The sequence below is a fragment of the Pelodiscus sinensis genome, chromosome 23, assembly GCF_052426305.1.
Source record: "Pelodiscus sinensis isolate ZL-2025 chromosome 23, ASM5242630v1, whole genome shotgun sequence".
Lineage (NCBI taxonomy): Eukaryota > Metazoa > Chordata > Testudines > Trionychidae > Pelodiscus > Pelodiscus sinensis.
In genome coordinates, this window is record NC_143074.1 from 15,938,471 (window position 1) to 15,958,413 (window position 19,943).

The following is a 19,943-nucleotide window of genomic DNA, read 5'->3' on the forward strand; positions in this document are numbered from 1 at the left end:
ATTCTGGCAACTTGACAATTATGGAAAATATACAAACAGTTTGAATGTCAGCAAGACAGGCCTCCAGTCTGGGACCTCTTTCCTGTTCCTAACTTGGTCAATACCTGGCTTTGAGGTTGACAAGTCCTCTGTATGAAGCATACTCGTGCTCTTTGATTTATATTTATTCTGTTGGTAAGACTCACTGCTGAATGGTACAAATATGGCCTTCATCCCGTGGGGGAGAAGGAGGAGAGCAGAATAGGAGACAAGTTTGAGATAAAACTGATAAAGTAGTAACAACTGTAGATCTAGTAAATGTAAATGTAATATGCTTGATCCACTTCCAAATATACACATGTGCTGGTTATGTAGGCTGTTAGCAGCTTTGTAGATTGCACTAAGGGATTTGTTTTAAGTTAAAGCGGATTTAGGTTTTATTATGCATAGCATTTGCACTATAAAAAGTTTAAGCCTGTAATCTTATCTTTCCATTCACTATCACCAGTCCTTAGAGTACATGCTCTGGTTCTGTAATCAGATCCATTAGTGTGGATCTCTGTACTTTTGTGAGGGCCCACTGTAGGGATGTAAGCGACTAGTTGACTACCCGATGAGCTTAGGCTTATCATGTAGTCGAGTCATTACTTGACTAGTTGCTTCTCCATCCCTCCCACTGCCTCTATCAGAGGCAGGGAGCAGGAGCCGGTGCAGGGGGAAGCTGGTGTGAAAGCTGGTATTCCCCCCACAGCACTGTCTCCACAGGGGGCAGGGGAGGCAGAGGCGTGGGAGGGAACCTGGCGCCAGCCAAGACTCAGCTATCCTGGCTCACGCCTGGGTCTGGTTGCTGCACCCCTGCTTTTTAAATGCAGTAGGAGTGGCCAGGCTCTTACTACATTTAAAAAGCAGAGCCGCAGTGGATTTAGCTCCTGGGGCTGGAAACTAACCTCGCTGTGGCTCTGCAGTTTTCCCCCCCTTATCAACTGCTCGAGACAATGGAAATCCCATCGACTACTCGATTAGCTGATTAAACGCCATTTAACATCCTTACCCCACTGAAGTAAAACAGCTGTAGAAGTAGGTTGCTGTGTTGGTTTCATTATTGTGCATGTGTGGATATTGCTTAGTGCATTCTCGTTGATCTGACTGTAGGATGAGAGGCTCTGATTTGATCACTCAGGTGCAAGGCTTTAGGTGAAAGAGCTTCACTTTGCACTGGTTTTGAAGGTTAGATCCATGTTCTTGGCTTAATGACATCTAGTTGTGCTACTGAAAATACATTCTGTGGTGGTGTCTCCTCAAAAGAAGATTACACAGCTAGTATGCACCATCGTGAACTCCAGTATCCTCAACTCTGTTCTCACAAAATTAACTTAGAAAAACCGAATACTTCCACACAGCTAGTGGAAATCTTACATTCTGTCTGCAGAGAACACGTTAAAACAAGAAGCAAAGGTTTTTATAGGAGCACTTATTCTTTAAACATTTGTGTGATCTCTTCTATCTACATATCCTTTGCAAAGCATTGTAAGTAACCACTGTAGTGGGGTTACATTAAATGTTATTCCTGCAAGGGGAGACTAAAGCAGAGGGAGATGAAGTGACTATGCTCAAGGTGAGTCAGTGGCTGAGCTGAGACTAGAATCCAGCCCTTCTGATTCCTGTTGTTGGGCTTGAGCAACCAGACCATCTTTCCCATCAAATAGATATTCATGTCCCTGTGAGGCAGGTGTGAGAGGACTAGCCATTACACCTGGGGTTCTCAAAGTGGAGCCACTGGAAAGTGTCTAATTTGCATATAAAGTTCAATTCTGCACTCTCTGTAGTTGGCTTGTGAAATTCCCTGTAAAAAGTAGCCATTCTTCAAATCCATGATTGAGTGCCCAAGCAGGTTAAAATGTTTCCCTATTGGTTTCTGTGTGTTACCATTTCTAATATCTGATTTGTGTCCATTAATCCTTTGTCGTAGATGTCATGATTATGAGTAGAGACAGTCCGGTTTGGCCAGTATCCATGGCAGAGGGGAATGGTTGGCACTTGATGGCATAGATCCACTCTAGCTCATCTGGCCAAGTGGGTTGTGCCCGTGAAAGCTCATATATATATGTGTGTGTGTGTGTTAGTTTCTAAGGTGCCACAGGACTACTCACTGCTTCTGCAGCTGCATCCAGAGGCAATTCATGGTAATGATCCCAGTTTTTTCTACTTGCAGCTGGAGATGAGTTAATCTCATCAAGGGGAGAGAGGCCAACGGTGCAAGAAACGGTATCCAGCCAATGTGTCATTTCAGCCCATTGAACTGCATGCAAGTTTTGGCTTAACAAGGCTTTCCAAACATAGGAGAGTTCCTGGGAGTGTCTTGGTTTGTTTGGTATCTTGAAATGTGTGTCTCTCTCCATTGACAATCTTACTTCTGAAGATACAGGCTTACCTGGGCTATGGCACCAATCGCTGCAGAATCAGTGTTTGTGTTCTTCCAGTGGGGATAAGTACCTTTCCCTGCTTTGGTTTTTGTTTCACAAGAAGGATGGGGGGGGGGGGGGGAGGGTCTATTGCTGACACTATCAAATGGAGAAGATTCCTGCCTGTAGCCATTCAAACTTTATCCTATAGGGTGGTTTGCTCTAGGATCTGTCATTTTATAGGAACAGACATACTAGGTTAGACCAAAGGTCCATCTAGTCCAGCATCCTGTCTTTCAACTATGGCCAATGCCAGATAGAACAGAACAGGTCATCAAGTAACCCATCCCATTGCCCATTCCAGCTTTTGGCAAATAGAAGCCAGGGACATCATCCCTGCCCATTTGGGTTAGTAGCCATCAATGGATTTATCCTTCAGGAACTTAACTAATTCTTGATTGAGCCCTGTTATCTTGGTTTCACAACATCTTCTAGCAAAGAGTTCCACAGGTTGACTAACGTGTTGAGAGGAAATCCTTCCTTTTTTTTTTCAGCAGGTGCCTGTGGAAGTTTGTGGAGCAGCTGGACAACCTCATTCTTTGCCAAGTTCCACAATTAACCATGTAACACACAGTGTTCAATGCAACCTCCCACCACCCCTCTCCACAAAGCATCTTTGCAACCCAGCGGGGAGACATGAGATGTATGTTTTAGAGAGGTAGAAGAGGCAAAACAAGTAAGAAGTTCCTTCCCTGCTGGGCTGCTACCGTCTCCTCTTCACCTTGTTTTTCTTGTGGCTTCATCTTTGTTGTGTCAGAATAAGATGCTAATAAAATCAAGCATGGTTTCCAAATTGGTTTGAAAGCGCCATATTCCAATTATAACAGCCTAATTCCTCCTTCCATCCACTGAACCTTTTTGGTATTAACGGGCTTTACTATGCAAAGTGATGCAAGGGGCTGTTTCATTTACAGTAATTAAATGAATGTCAATTGTTTTAGTTGTTTCTGAGGGAGAGTTCTACAAGAGTATTAGCATGTTCTGCTAACCCTTCTGTGCTGCACTTCAGGCCTGCTGCAAACCCTTGGGGGTTGACCATTGACCTGAGACTCCATGCACAGACATGCCAAATGCATCTCAATGAGATGAGCTCTTTCTTTCTGTTTCTATGGAGCCAGCAGAGTGGAACTAATATAGCATTCGCATGTAGATGAAAGAATGGAGAGGAAAAAGGGCTTTACAGCTAAATTAATTAAGCAGATGTACCTGTCTAATTAGAGATGCACTGTCCCTTTTGTACCCTAGTTGCAGCGCAAACAGTATTTAAATGCATTCTTGAACCATTTCATCTATCAAAATATTTAGCAGGATGGGAGGCAATATTAGCAAGATGAGCTTCCTATGTATTATTAATAGAAGGGCTCCCAATTATGCCTAGAGGCTACTGTGTGTCCTTATGTCCATTGAGGAAAAACAGCTGTCCAATGTGGTTACTGAACAGCACATCTGTAACTGGGGAACTATTGTAAATACACTGGCCCAGCCTCATGAGTGTGTTTTGCAGTCAGGCCTCAAGCCTGTATAAACTACCTCTGCTATTAGCCCCCTGGAGCTGGGGGTTGGAATTTCTTGGCACAAAACTGCTTAGTGATTCATGCTGCCAGTGCCAATAGCCTTAGCTCCCTTAGATTTCAACTCAGACTTGTAAGGTGAGATTTTCTAAGTGGCCCAGAGCATTCGCACACCTCATTCCCATGGTTTTAATTTTTTAAGAAGGGGGGAGGAGGGGAGAGAACCCTCTGCTCTAAATGCTCATTATCTGATCCTCATTCTAAATCTCTCAGTATCCCTGGGGCCATTTGGATAAAGGAGAAATTCGCCTATGTCTATGTATTTTGAATATGCAGAGAAGGTTTTTGCAGGCACTTTCCTGCTGGTTTGTATGTAGCCTTGGATAAACAGGATGCCAGACAGCCACAATCAGAGAAATTTATCTACTGTGAGCAGGACAGGGCTTAATTTGTCAGGATTTAGGATTGAGCCCTGCCATCTCTGGGCTTGGCAGTTCTCAGCTCTGGCACCTCTGGACTTGCTGCATCAGCTATGCATGTAAAAAAAAATGGTTGATCTCAGCCCCTCTCCCATTGCAAATTTAGCAGGACCAGGCAGAAGTTTTTTGGAAACAGAGATCCAGGGGACCTGCATGGCTGGGAACACAGCTCCTGAAGGAGGCAGGAGCAGCCCATTTTCCCATGTCATTTTTTAATTCCTTCTGTGCCCTGAGAACTCACATTTATGTACAAAGAAAAGCACATCAGGATGGTAGATTGAGGCCCTAACACTCCTGTTGTTTCTCCATCACTTTCCCAGGATCGGGGGGAATCTGAGTTTCCCTGGATGTGGAGTGGTCTAGTTAACAGTGTTGCTGTGTAGCTACTATTGGCTAGTCTGCAGCGCTGGGCAACATAGAGCCTGGGGCTGGATCCGTCCCACAAACCACCCTGCCAGGACCCTCAGGCACATAGCTATCTCAGATTTAAAGAGAAGTCCAGTGACTCTGCTCTGGAGGGAGGGGGAGACTTCGTGTGATGGCCTTAGCCCAATCGTCAGCTCCTATTGGCCAGAAACAACCAGCCACTAGGAACAGAGATTGGCTTGGGGCTGGGGCCAGTGTAAGCCTCTCCCCGGAGCGGAGAGCCACATGGAGGGAGTAGCCTGCAGCTCTCAGTGATCTGGGGCTGTGGCAGGCAGGGAGCCCAGCCAGCTTTGGGGATACTGGCCAGGAGATGCTTAGGTAAGCACCTCCCAGCCACAGCCTGCTTCTGGCCCCCCAACTCCCTCCCCCAGTTCTATGCAAACCCTCTGCACTCCCCTGGCCCCAGGTCATAACTCCCTCCCAGACTCTGTACCCCTCCTAAGCCCCTCCCCCAGGCCAAAATCATCTCCTGTATCCCAATCCCGGCCCAGGTCACAACCCCCTTCTTCACCCAAACTCCCTCTCAGACCTCACATCATCTCCTGCATCCCAGTCCCTTACCCTGCACACCTTTCTGTAGCCACCCTCCAGCCTAAATCCTGCACCTCCTCCATGGAAAAGTGTGGTCCTTGACCACATTCCAAAATCTTGGAGTGGAAAATAATAAAGCTAAAAAATTAAACCCCAAAATTATTGCCCACCCATGGTCTAGAGTCTTCCACTGACAACAGACTTACCAGACGTGGCCGTGACTTAGCTCTAGTTTGTTCTAGAAAGAGCGTGTGTGAATCGTTACCAGCTACTTCCTGACAAATGGCTACTATTAGGCCCCAGCAGTTCAGCTGTGGCTAATTTAGGGCAGTCACAGGTGTGGCGCTCAGGCAGCAAGGAATGAGGCAGGGTAAGTGTCTACTCCGAAGCCTGGATTTTCACTGAAGGGGGGTCTGGTGCATGTCTCCATGGCTGGAGAGGAGTTTAATTCTGAAACACAGGACTCTCTCACCCAATTATAGGGGAATTGATACTTTTTGGTTTTAGCTCCACTTGCTCTGCATCCTTTGCAAGCCTGTCCTAGTCACACTATTAGGACCTGTAATACTGTAACAGTAGATGCTATAATGCAGATGATATGCAGGTGTGTGTACTGCTGTGTCATCTGCACTTGGAGCAAGTGTAAGTGACATGGGGCAATACTTGCATTCTGTCTGCACTTCAGACTCTGCTGTTGCTACAGTTGATTCTAGTTTTCAAAGCCCTACTACCCTGTAAGATCTAGAATAGCATGATGATTTGCTCTATCATCCTATCTGTTTGTTCTACAGTGAACTGCACAACAGTGGGCTAGCTGCTGTTTGTGTTTGTTTGGAGGCTGTCAGTATGACTCCAGACAAGTACACTTCAAATGGGTTTAATATTCCAAACATGCATTCTACATGTGACACATTTCCTAAAAATGCTTTTGTTTCATTGACTCACCCAAATAGAAAAGGCCAGGCAGGTTAAACCTAATTTCTAAAAAATGAACTTCTTTCCAGTCTTGCTCTCTGGGATTATTGAATCAAAGAGCTTGAACTATCTAACCTTGTCACCATTTATGCTATTTGTTTATTATGTGCCCTTCACTCACTTTAGACAATGCCAGTCCACTTGAGTTCTAGGCCCCGATACTAGCCCAATGCTGCAATGTTGGGGTTGCAAACATTACAGGGAAAAGTTTAAATCCAAGCAAACTTCATTTTAGGAGGTTTCAAGAAGCCATCCCTATTCATTAATATTAGTTTTTGCAAAAAAAGGTGCTCTCCCAAATTTGGGCCTAAGTCACCAACAATTTGACGTTTCCTGCCAGTGTTTTGGACTAGCAGGGCATGCAGGGACTGCTGTTTTTAATATGTCAGGACTTATGTGGGAGGGGTTTAATGAGACAGCTTTCTATATACTCAAAGACAACGTAAGGGTCTTGGTCAGCATTGACATAAAAGGCCTCTTCATAAAACTCCTCCAGGTCACCGGCATTCCTGTAATAGGTCTCCAGGCAAACTCTGATATTGTCTTCTGTGTCCTTAGGGTTCTGCATGAGACGGGCTTGGACCTCTGGTAATGAAGCTGGTTTGTACATGGCATGATATCTAAAGAGAAGACACAAACCCCACTTCAGTTCATAAAGAAAATCAGAGTAGTGACAGGTGTTGCCAAATAAATACCTTGGTTTTGCTTATCCAAGGTTTTTTTGCTGCACAACTAACTTGGCAGCTCAGGCCCTGTCAAAATGATGTTGGGAAAGTTGATGACAAGTTGGCACTTCCTATTTATCTGATATTACTGTTAAGGATCCTAGATACTGGATAGTTTTTCCTGAAGTGTTATAGTCCTCAATACTGATTTAGCACAATCAATCCCATAGGTGACCATGTGTCTATGCTTCTGAAGCCAAGGCGCCCATATGAAAGGCTCTGTTGGTAGGAATTTGAATTTTTAGGAAGATGTTAAAGGCATATCAATCTTGGCCTGTCGCAAGGCTCACTCCAGATTCAGTTTGTTCTAATTCTATAGTATGAGCGTGGGATTCTGCCCCACCTTCACTTGTGCAAACCCTCTACACTTTCCTGTCCCAAAAGCCACAGGAAAGTTAGCTGGCAATGGTGATTTCTATGGATTTAGCTGAGCACTTCCCTGAAGCCCACTCGATTCTGCACTGATTTGGGCCTCTGTTGGAGAACTCTGTCCAGTTCTGGGCTCCACATTTCAAGAAAGATGTGAAGAAACTGGAGAAGGTCCAGAGAAGAGCAACAAAAATGATTAAGGGTCTAGAGAACATGACCTGTGGGGGGAAGACTGAAAGAATTGGGCTTGTTTAGAAAAGGGAAGACAGGGGACATGATAGTTTTCAGTATCTAAAAGGGCGTTAAAAGGAGGAGGGAGAAAATTGTTCTCCTTGGCCTCTGAGGATAGGACAAGAAGCAATGGACTTAAATTGCAGCAAGGGAGGCTTAGGTTGGACATTAGGAAAAACTTCCTAACTGTCAGGGTGGTTAAACACTGGAATAAATTGGCTAGGGGGGTTGTAGAATCTCCATCAGTAGAGATATTTAAGAGCAGGTTAGACAAACATCTACCAGGGGTGATCTAGACCAGAGCTACTCAAATTTGGAAGTCCCGGGGGCCACAATGATACTCACAGTACAGTAAAACTCAGATGGTCCAGCATCTGATGGTCCGGCACTCCTGATAGTCCGGCACCATCAGGAACCCGGAAGTGCTCTGGGCAGCCGGACCATTGGAGCTGCTCTGCCCCCAGCTTCCCCGATTCAGCCGCTGCTAAAACTGACCAGCGGCTGAATCGGGGAAGCTGGGGGCAGAACAGCTGGAGTGCTGCCAGGTAGGTCCCGTAGCGCTGCTCCTTGGGGCTGCGGGACCAACCCGGCAGCACCCCAGCTGTCCCCGATTCAGCCGCTGCTGAAATTGACCAGCGGCTGACTCTAGGAAGCCCGAGACAGAGCTGCTCTGCCCCAGCTTCCTGGAATCAGCCGCTGATCAGTTTCAGCAGCAGCTGACTTGGGTACACCTGGGACAGAGCAGCTGGGGCGCTGCCGGGTTGGTCCCCGCAGTGCTGAGGTTTGGCGCTACCAGACCAACCTAGCAGCGCCCCAGCTGCTCTGTCCCAGGCGTCCCAATTCAGCTGCTGTTGAAACTGACCAGCGGCTGATTCCAGGAAGTCCGGGGCAGAGCAGCTCTGTCTCGGGCTTCCTGGAGTCAGCCCCTGGTCAGTTTCAGCAGCGGCTGACTTGGGGACACCTGGGGAAGAGCCTCTGGGGTGCTGCCGGTTTGGTCCAGTAGTGTCGCTCCTTGGCGCTGTGGGACCAACCCAGCAACCTTCCAGCTGCTCTGTCCCAGGCTTCCTGATTCAGCCGCTGCTGAAACTGACCAGGGCTGACTCCAGGAAGCCCGGGGCAGAGCACCTCTGCCTCTGGCTTTCTGGAGTCAGCCGCTGATCAGTTTCAGCAGCGGCTGACTTGGGGACACCTGGGGCAGAGCAGCTGGGGTGCTGCCGGGTTAGTCCAGTAGCGCCGAGGAGCGGCGCTGCGGGACCAATATGGCAGCACCCCAGCTGCTCTACCCCAGGCATCCCCAAAAGCAGCTGGGGTGCTGACGGGCTGGTCTCGCGGCGCCAAGGGTCGGCGCTACCGGACCAACCCGGCAGCACTCCAGCTGCTCTGCTGCAGGCGTCCGGATTCAGCTGCTGCTGAAACTGACCAGCAGCGGCTGAATCAGGGACTCCTGGGGCAGAGCCGGACTATCAGAAGGGGGGGCTATAAGAGGGTCTGGGGTAGCATCCCCCCACCACACCCCAGACCCCTCATAGCCCCCCCCCCTTCTGATAGTCCGGCATATCTGATAATCCGGCACCCCCTGGGTCCTAAAGGTGCCGGATTATTGGAAGTTTACTGTACATGCCCAGGGCCGTAACTTAAGTGTGGTTACATAGACATGCAAATATATATGCAAATAGCTTTTTTCACACTGATGGGCATAAATACAGAAATTAAGGCAAGACTATACAACACACAGGCCCCATTTAAGTCAGTTCTGCTGATATTAATAAAATGCAATATTTACCTGATTTCCACGCATACTGACAGCACTTTTAATGAGCAATGACAGTCCAGGAATTTAACTACTAAAACGCATATGAGCAGAAGACCATTATGTTGATTACTTTTTTGTTTTGGCTCCCACCCGTGGACTGCATGTTGAGCCCCATGTAAACCCAAACCACACCGTGGGCTGCATGTGGCTCGCGTGTTGAGTAGCCCTGATCTAGACAGTGCTTGGTCCTGCCGTGAGAGCAAGAGACTGGACTTGATGATCTCTTGAGGTCCCTTCCAGTTCTAGTATTCTAGAATCTATTAATCTGTGATTCCTTTTCCTCAAATGAAGAAACAACTTCATCCCTTTCACTCTGTCACCCTGAAAGCAAGTCTTAAGTGCAGAAGACTTACCAGTAGATAAGATGGTTGGATAAATACAAAACCAAGAAGAAAAGCAGAGTCCAGGTAAGATGCTGTGTTGGATAGAATATACTCATCCAACACTAGTACGAGTTAGAATACAAAGGAAGGCTAGCCTGCTCCCTTTGCACTGATCTAATGCAGCAGTAGCATAATACCTGGGATTAGATGTAGCGTCTAACACATATTTCCATCAATTCACAATGAATTTGGAAAGACTATAACCAAGACTCAAAGACTGAAAGCGTGTTAACTAGAGCAGATACTGTACAGACTAATCCTAATGATAAGAGATGCAAAGATGTGGGAATGATTTGCTTCATAGCATTAACTTCTGCGGAACAACTATGTCACTTATTACTGGACCAAAAGGAGGGAGAAGAGTTACAGCAAATTACATGTTGCACCTTGAGTGAAATGTCTGAATAACAGTAATACCAATCTGACATAAATACAGTATTTATGTCTTTAACTCTTTCAGACTAGGATTAAAAAGATTCCCAGCATTTGCTATGGATTCAGTGTTGGGGAAGCAATAAGACATGCTTTTCCAGTAGAAAGGATTATAAAATAGTGTTTTGCTGTTTCTAAGTATGTGGGGTTAATATTGCTCATAAATTAGATGTGCTACTTACAAAAATAAAGTACAAATGTAAGGTGCAATTCAAGCCCCACTTCTGGAAGGAATTCAGAAAGCGATTTCCTTCTGACTTTATTCCTATGGGTGGATCAGCCAATAGAACTTGCTCATCACTGACCCCGCTAAGTCAGACTGATTGCCACTGCACAGAGCTGTCATATATGAAACCTGAGCCCATGTCCAGTGGTGCAAGCAAAAGCTTGATCTATTGAGGGAGAAATGCATTAATATTTCACAACACAAGGTGCTATCAGTGGGACTCGGGAAACCATATGCAGCCAGATCTCCAGACACCTCTGTTGGAAAGCCTTCCATTAATTAGTGCAGTCCAGTTTACTGCATTCTCATCCCTGAACAGTATTTTCCACCCAGTTTAGTTTACATAGGACATGCAAAAGTTAGATCATCTGCTGCTATGGATTTTGATATTAGAGATTTAAAACTGCACTGAACTGAGGTCTGGAACTCCCTGCATTGAGTGCTGGTACCTGTGGGGCTATGAATGAACTTTTCCTTTTCAGGAATTCTTAAACAAGAGCACAGTCTGCTTGATTTTCTTTAGCTTTCTATGAAGCCCATCTGAAGCTTTGGGCTTCCTGACAGCCCCACAAAGTTACAGAAGTTGGCCCAATTAAATTTATCACCTCATCCACCTTGTCAACCTTACAAACTGTTAAAACACAGGACATTACTGCTAACCTTTCCCCAGTGACTGGATCGATCATCTGCTGAGCCAGACGCTCCATGACAGATTCCAATGGAAGATTCAGGAAAAATACCCTAATTTTAGAAAACAATAAGGAACAGCATTAATATCGTCAGAATAGTAATTATGGCCTTCAGTGTGAATTAATATTTACAGTATAGGAATGCACACACAATGACAAGGAAATTATTTGGGACAACCCAGATGCCAATGTCAAAAAGCATAGTGCATGTAAAGAAATTCTTTTCTCTGATGCAGCTTTGGCATCTTGGTCTGACTGAGATTTTTTTCAGAGGGGTAGCCGTGTTAGCCTGTAACTTTAAAAACAATGAGTAGTCCTGTGGCACCGTAGAGACCAACAAAAATATATAGTACCATGAGCTTTCGTGGGCAAAACCCTCTTTATCGGATGAGCAGGTTTTACCCATTGTGGGGGTTCGGGGTGCGATCACCCCCTCTGGGTCCGAGAGGGGGGTCGGCGAACCCTACCGCCCCTCTTGGTTTCCCTCCAACTCTCGGGTCCCCGCCGTGGGGCCCACGACAATGGGTGCGATCACCCCCTCCTGGGAGGAAGGGGGGGTCAGCAAACCCGTCAGTAGTTACCCGTCTCTGCGGGGTGGGGCGAAAGGCCCCTGGTTTGGAGTCTCCCCTCGCAGGGTTGCGCCTTGTGCTTTCCCTTCGTCAAGGTTGTGGGGAGCGGGGTGCTCCCTTCAGGGAGGGAGGGGGACCCGGCCCCACCCTCTCTCTGGGTCCCAGCCCGGGGCCCTAAGCGGCGGGGCTTGTTAATGCCCCGGCGCGGTGGACGAGGGGGTCATTCCCTCCGCAACTCGTCCACCCATGGCTGCCAAAAGCGCCCTGCCCCGGGCTCCTTCCTCCCTCCGGGCGGCTCCTGCCGATCGTGCCCGTTGCCCCTGAACCTACCCTGGTTCGGTGTCTTGGGGTGTCCTGCTCCCGGGTGCGGCTTCCGGGGAGGGCTCTCGGGTCCCGATCCGCCTCTGGTTGTCCTGCTCCCTCCAGGTACGGCGGGGTGGGGTCCGCCCACCGTCCGCCACGGGGCTGATCGACCGCCAAGGGCAGTGGCTGTCCCAGAGGCCTCGGGACCAGCGCCGGGCCGACAGCCGTGGGGTGTGGCGCTCGGGCTCCGTCCTGCTGCTGGGTCTGCTCCCCCGCCTCTGCGAGGAGCCTGCCCCCTGCTCCGTCGGCGGCAGGCCCTTTTGAACTGGCCCGCCGTGCCGGCCGCTACTCGGGGCCCCGCCCCTTCCGGGCACGTCCTGGCGCGCAGCCCGGCCGACCAGCCGCGTTGCTCTGCCCCGCCCCCGCCGTCTGGGGTCACGGGGAACGGGCTGCATTCCCGCAGCCGGCGCAGGCGCGGGGGTAGTGCCCCCGTCCGCCGCCACCTCCGGCTTGCGCTGGGGGAATGCTGAGGGGCCCGCTTCTGGCCGTCAGCCCCCTGCCGGCGGGGGCTCCGGCCGCTCCGCCCCCCAACCAGTGACAGCCCGTCACACCCATGAAAGCTCATAATTCTATATATTTTTGCTAGTATCTAAGGCTATGTCTACACTACGCGTTTTTTCGGAAGAGGCAATGCAAATGAAGGGCTGATTAGCATTTTGTCGCGCTTCATTTGCATAATCTATTTGTGCAAAAACATGCAGTGTGGACATGTCCATTTTGTGCAAACCCCCCTGAGGCATAAGGATCTTGTACAAAAAGAGGGTTTTGCTCAAAATGTCCATGTCCACACTGCATATTTTTGCGCAAAAACTTCTTGCACAAAAACGGATTGGAATAGATTATGCAAATGAAGTGTGACAAAATGCTAATCAGCACTTCATTTGCATTGCCTCTCCCGAAAAAACTCATAGTGTAGACATAGCGTAAGGGTATGTCTACACTGCACGGCTATTTCGGGACCTGGCGTTTACACAAGCTGCCTGTTTCAAAATATTTCATGAGGGTTAAGGGATGTCTTGAAATATCATGTTATGTTGAAATTTGGTGCTGTGCAGATGAGACAAATTTCAAAATAAGCTATTTTGAAATAGATTCGAAATAAAATATGCAATTTGCATAGCACAAATTGCATATCTTATTTTTGAGTTTAGGGTGCTATGTAGACGCACCCTAACATGCCACAGAACTACTCGTTGTTTTAGATTTTTTTTTATTATAAACTCTTTGGGATGGTACATACCTTGTACAAAACCAAACATATTGCCTGTGTATACCAAATAATGCAGTGCAGACTCTCGCTTTATATCCACAGGCTGAGCACATATTAGTCAGGGGATTTCACATTTCATTTGCCATCCAATAATCAGTGTTACCTCTGGACGTTCTCCGAATTCATCCACTAAACCCAATTCACAGTTCAAGTCATATTATTATTCTGCGCGAGCCAGATGGAAGATCACGCCAATGGTTAGCTTTTCAGTGGAATGTCAAAGACAGAGAAGTAGCTTGGCTTGTAACAGCACCTCCAATTGCAAGATAGAGATTGCTCCCTTATGCTACAATTTTTCTTCTACCTTAAAACCCCCCAACAACATGGTTTGACTGGTAGTGCTTGTGCCAATGAACATCTTAAGTAAAACCCAGTTTTTCTTTTTCTCCACCAACATATGCTACTTCCAAACATAGTGCCCCAGCATTCAAGTCCCCCTACATCTCACTCCTGGTACTGCATCCCCACAAACCTTCGGTTGCAGCATATGGAATCAGATTGGGTAGCCAGTGCGTACTAATTGTCACTCTTTGGTGCCAGCACAGAATTGTTCTGTCTCTCAAACTTGACCTGGAGGGACCACTGCTAAGGGGAATTTGGTTGCCATGATGCATTCAACACTTGGTCCCTCTGTTGAAACTGCCAGCATGGCAGACAGTTAGGGCTTGATTTTCAGAGGGTGAGCAGCTGCAGCTCCCATTAACTGTAACTGGAGATGTAGATGCTAAGCTCTTGTAAAAATCAGACCCTAGATGCAGATCCACGAAGGTTCTTAGGAACCTAAACCCCAGACTTTGGTACATAAGTCCCACTGGATACACAAAGCCCGTTTGGCAGCCACCTAACCCTGCAAGCACTAAACTCATCTGGCAACTAAATTTTCTCTTTCAAAGTTCCCTAGGCACCTACGTTTGTGTCTCTGGGTCATGCTGCCTCACGCTTGACAACCACCTTCTGCTTAAGACTGATGTGGTCCATGAACCAGGGGGAAATAGAAGGAGGAGCAGCTCTCTCACCACTCGGGCCCAAGCTGCTAGGCATGCGCCTACCACCAACCTCTGAGCTACCCTGCAGTATCATCTGAAAGACGCGCATACAGTGTACCCAGCTGTACAATTATCTTCCTAAGTCAGTTACCCTCAATGTAGTGATTTTATTAATTTTATATTCAAGTTCACACTCTCTTAAGCAGAAAATTCTCACAACTACGTTTATGAAGAGTAGATATAAATCACTAGACTGTGGGGACATTCCACAGACTGCTGCTGTCACAGAAAGGGAAATCTTTCATATGGGTCACATTTAATGAGTTTTTAAAAGAACAAAAAAAAAAATCTTTCCAAACTTGTGGGAACTAAACTTTTGCTAAAAAGGATTGCGGATTTATTTATACTGAAACTTCTCCTTCTCCTGCCTTCAAAGGCAGACTTCTTATTTTCATTTTTGTATACCTCACAAAAGATACTGTATGCTTTAGACATTCACCAAAGAAACATTTTACACTGACTGGGCGAGATCAGACCAGATGAAAGGCTGAGCTCTACCTTGGCATGCATAGAACAGATTACTAGAATCCTTTGTAGGACTTAAAGTTATGAAAATCATTTCTCTCTTCAAATGTTTACAGATAATGACTTCTATTCACATTGTGGTAACAAAGTAACAGGCTGGAATAAAACATTCAAGATCTTGGAGATTCTAAAGACAGGAAAAGAATCACAGTTTCAACATTCTTTTATCCCTTACACTCTAACATTTTGTTTGTCTTTGTTTCTGTTGCCCAACAATGGCACAAAAACGTGATTGTCAGAATAGGTAATATCTGATGCTATATCTCAAGATGAATATTCTAGTAGAGTGGAACAATGTTTATACAGCCCTGATAATTGATACGGCTCCCTATTATATTCTGAAATAAACAGAACCGTTAAAGGATTATAACCTGGCATATCAAGAAAGCTTGTCGCAATTCATAGTTACTAACTCAAAAAATATTACAGGACTTGAAACAGCAGAGCCTAAAAACGGTACTTAAAAAGCTGCCAACAAAATGAACTCTGAAAGCCTTGTCTGAGACTCATCTTTTTTATACAAGATGCTTCTTATTATCGAGTCTGGTGTCACCATTAAAGAAAAGTGTAAGAGGAGGTAGGCGACTACAGATGTGATTTTTTCCCCAAAAAAACCAACGCATGATGGAATATACCATACAACATCACAGAATCCTATCTGATGGCCTTTTCAGAACTGGGGTTAGACCTACACGGGGGGTGGAGAATCTTGCATTCTCCCACCCAAACTGTCCATGCTCTGTGAAGGTCTCCAATCTCCAGGACTCATCACTCACAAGCAATATATTCAATGGAAAAATGTAAATGAGAAAACGTTTACAGCTAGTGCCTGCAGTTAAAATGCTTCTAGCTAGAAAGATTATACCACTTTGAGAGAGATTTGCAATACACATAGGGTCATCTTGTGCAACCTAATGGGGCTTATTCATGTGATTAAGGTCTTCCCAGCTCAGCCCATTAATGGGGAATATTGATACAGACTTTTAAAATGCATCCAATGCACATCTTGGGCACATGATGATTCTCTTTCTATTCAATAAAGTGTTCCTGGAAAACAGCACCAATCCCCAACCATGCATCAATTTCTTCAAGAGGCTGTGACTTTAGTTAACAACATAAGAATGACCATGTAGGGTCAGACCAAAGATTCATCTAGCCCAATATCCTGTCTTCCGACCGTGGCCAATGCTAGGTGCCTCGGGGAATGAACCGAACAGGGAATGTGATCCATCCCCTGTCATCCATTCCCAGCTTCTGACAGAGGCTAGGGACACCATTCCTGCCCATCCTGGCTAATAGCCATTGATGGATCTAACCTCCATTAATTTATCTAGTTCTTTTTTGGACCCTGGTTAGATAATTTACCTAGACTGCCAACTGAGTGATATGTTGGAAGACTTCTGTCTGGAATACTTCATAGATATAACATTGAATCCACCTTAGATTTAAAAAAGCACACAGTTTGATCCAGCAGTCATTGAGCTCAATGGAAAGACTTCCAGTGGGCACTGGATTGGGCCCATTGCTTGTCCCCTTACCCTTGAAAAATGTAATATCTTTTATACACACACACACACTCCATAAAGCTCTCCTTAGGGAATCACCGTGCCTTTGTGTATTGCAACGTGTTGAATCTTCTATCCATGGGAAATTTGCAACAGATGTCACTGTGGTTGGTAGGCAGGAAGGCAAAGAAAAGTAGCTTAATATCAAAGAGTAATATTACATTATAGTGATGGATTAGCATCCAGTACAGCTTCTATTTCAGAGCTGACAAGCTGCTAGTTTAACTATGCAACAGTATGTCATTGAAAAATATCAAACAGTGATGGCATAAGATGCCTAATAGAAGATTGGATGGCTTAGGGGGGGCGCAGCACATAGAATCTTTCTCCTCTACCTCACTGATTCAAATCTCATCCAACTCAGTAGTAACCAAAAGTTATTAGCATTGATTGTCATTTGGTGTCCTACGTGACATAACTTTGTAGGGTCTCAGTTCAGTTCCCAGTGGAAACATATCCCCACCTCAAAAATCATTGGCACTCTTGGGATGCGTCTGCACTGCACTGTTATTTCGAGATAGCTAGCATTATTTTGAAATAACAATGAAAAATACACAGCCATTCTGTTATTTTGAAATAATTTCAAAACGCCTTATTCCAAAATCTGTAAACCTCATTCTGTAAGGAATAACACCTATTCCAAAATAGCTATTTCGAAATAAGGCATTTGTAGCTGCTCCACTGCTGCTATTTCGAAATAGCCCCTCACCAGGGCCATTCTACATTACTCCTCCCCAGTGCCTCCTAGGGCTCTAAATCAACATTAGGGAAGTCTGCCTCGGACTAATTTTGAGGCTTCTCTGCAGTGTAGATGTGCTATTTCAAAATAAGCTGTTTCAGAATAACTATTCTGAATAATTTCATTTCGAAATAAGCGTGCAGTGTAGATGTACCCTTGCTGGCCAGGGATCGAGGGGTTAAGGATACCATACTATTCTCTCTCCTCAAGCGGTGGTCCCTCTGTGTCAGCATTCAACCATATTGGCAGCCAGTATTTGGAAAGTAGGAAGATTTAAGGTCCCAGTGCTGTCAATCTAACAGCTTTCCCAAGTAATGAAATAACAAATAAACCAGTTAAAAGGAACAAGGTGAGAGAGCTATCAGAATCCTGTCTCTTTCTCACTATATCTGACATTTCCAATCTAATCTATTAAAGCTTTAGGGTATAGTAGTACGGTTAAGTCCCACAGACTGATAAACTCAGCAGCCATCACTGGATGTCATGGCAAAGAACTTTTTTTGGTGGCCCATTCTGAGACACAGAAGGAACCTACTGGTTTTCCAAAGGCTCCAAGGAAAAATTCTGCTTTGGTGACAGACTCCTATTGATTGTCTTATAAGACTCTTACATTCATTTTTGCTCTTGCTATTCATACAGAAGCCTCTTTGCTCTCTGAATTCTTATAAGTCACTATGGTATTTTGGATGGCCTTTGGTGACTCACGGGGAAAGAAGAAACCTGGTTAGAGCACTTGTGGCAGAATTTTCATTCCAAACCTAATTAACTATGACATTTCTGAAAACATGTGCCAAGGCTATGCAGTAGGCCAAAGAAGGTTTCTTTACATTCACCATGGCATCCTCTTTTGCTGTGATCAGCACATCTGTTTTGGCTGGCGAACAACCTGGTTAATTCAGGTTATTTGTATTTAGTCACAGCGTTACGTTTTTCTCATCATGAGGAATTTTTGTGATGCTTTATTGATAAAACTGCACATAAGAACATAGTAATGGCTATACTGGCTCAGATCAAAGAACCATCTAACTTTAGTCTTTGGAAGACAGGATACTGGGCTAGATGAACCTTTGGTCTAACCCATTATGGCCATTCTTATGTTCCAATAGTGGCCAATGCCAGGTACCCAGAGGGAATGAACAGAATAAGTAATTACCAAATGACCCATTCTTGTCACTCATTCCCAACTTCTGGCAAACAGAGGCTAGGGACATCATCCCTGTACATCCTGGCTAACAGCCATTGATGGACTTATCCTCCATGAATTTATCTAGCTCTTTTTTGAACTTTCTGTTATAGCCTTAGCCTTCTCAACATCCGCTGGTGCTACGCAATCTGTTTGTTTCCAGAGTGACATAATCATGACTTATGGAATGAGTGACACCAAAAATATGTTCTATCCTTGAATTGTGACTGGAGTCACTCACTGATCTGCCATGGGAGCTCTATGCTGTGACTTGTAAGATCTTTGTTCCTCTTGGCTAGAGAAGACAAATAGAATAGCAATGGGGCCATCATCGGTATAGACCGTTAATACTTCCTCTTCAAAAGGACAAGATGTCAGCTTCTTTTAAATAAGTGGCTAGTCACTTCCTCAAGGAAATATCTCTTGACATGGAAATTCTCTCATTATTGTACTGTATGAAACCTTCCCCTTTTGGGAAGATTATTGAGAAGATTGTTCCAGAACATCTCCAGCAGCCTCTAGAGTCCTCAGATCTTCTTACCAGAACATGAGAACAGCCATACTGTGTCAGACCAAAGTCCATCTAGCCTAGTATCCTGTCTGCCGACAGTGGCCAATGCCAGATGCCCCAGAGGGAGTGAACACAACAGGTATGTTCTTATGAGAAGATTGTTCCAGAATATCTAGAGTCCTCAGATCTTTTTGTCCCCAGTCACTTGAGTTTTAAGCTAGGCATATGTTGGAGGCGCACTTTTGTGCTGGCGGATCTTGGTAACTGATGAAAATGAGGTCACCATGTAAAATCTGTCTTACTTGCCCACTACTATAGGTCTTGCTGGAGCCCCAGGCATAGCTGATAGAGTGAACCAAAGTAGGGCTGGCCTTGGCAGAATAGTAACAGACCAGAGATGAGCTAACCAAGTAAACATATGCCTGATCTGAGAGGCTGGTACAAGACGATCCAGAGTTTTCAAGTAATTATGTAAACAAATTTCCAAGAGGACACAGACACACCCCTTATCAGATAAGAATTAAATGATAGCATAATGGTTGAGGATAGGGTGTTTTTTTTTCAAATTAGAAGGTACACCACGCAGGATCATAACAAAAATCATATGGACTCTAATATGCAACACATTTATATCAGTGTAAAAGGAGACTCAAAGGAGAGGCATCTATGTACTGGCCCACAGAACAGCGTTATGTTATGTTGACTGAATCGCTACCTTGTCATAGGCATACATCTGTTTAGTGTACCTATAACCATTGAGCTAGGACACTAGAACCATGCTTTGTCAACAATAAACTAGGGATGTAAATGGCCAACTGGTTAACTGATAAGCCTCACCCTTAATGGCTGAGGCTTACTGGTTCCGGTTAGCTGGTGGGGACTGGAGCAGCTCCCCTCTCCTGTGGGCAGGGAACAGCTTCAGCCCTATGGGGCCCATGACG

General features: G+C 45.6%; 1 protein-coding gene across 5 annotated transcripts in view; it reads right to left on the bottom strand.

Moving 5' to 3' along the window:
- Positions 1–6,249: 6,249 nt before the first annotated feature.
- AK8 (adenylate kinase 8) overlaps positions 6,250–19,943 on the bottom strand; it is a 146,719-nt gene continuing 133,025 nt past the window's right edge. For all 5 annotated transcript variants that reach the window (XM_075905784.2, XM_075905783.2, XM_075905782.2 and 2 more), the window contains 2 exons: positions 11,203–11,283; positions 6,250–6,983 (listed from right to left, as the gene is read on the bottom strand). In XM_075905784.2, coding sequence (XP_075761899.1) covers positions 6,749–6,983; positions 11,203–11,283 — 316 coding nt within the window. In that variant the 3' untranslated portion in view covers positions 6,250–6,748. The remainder of the gene's footprint in view (positions 6,984–11,202; positions 11,284–19,943) is intronic.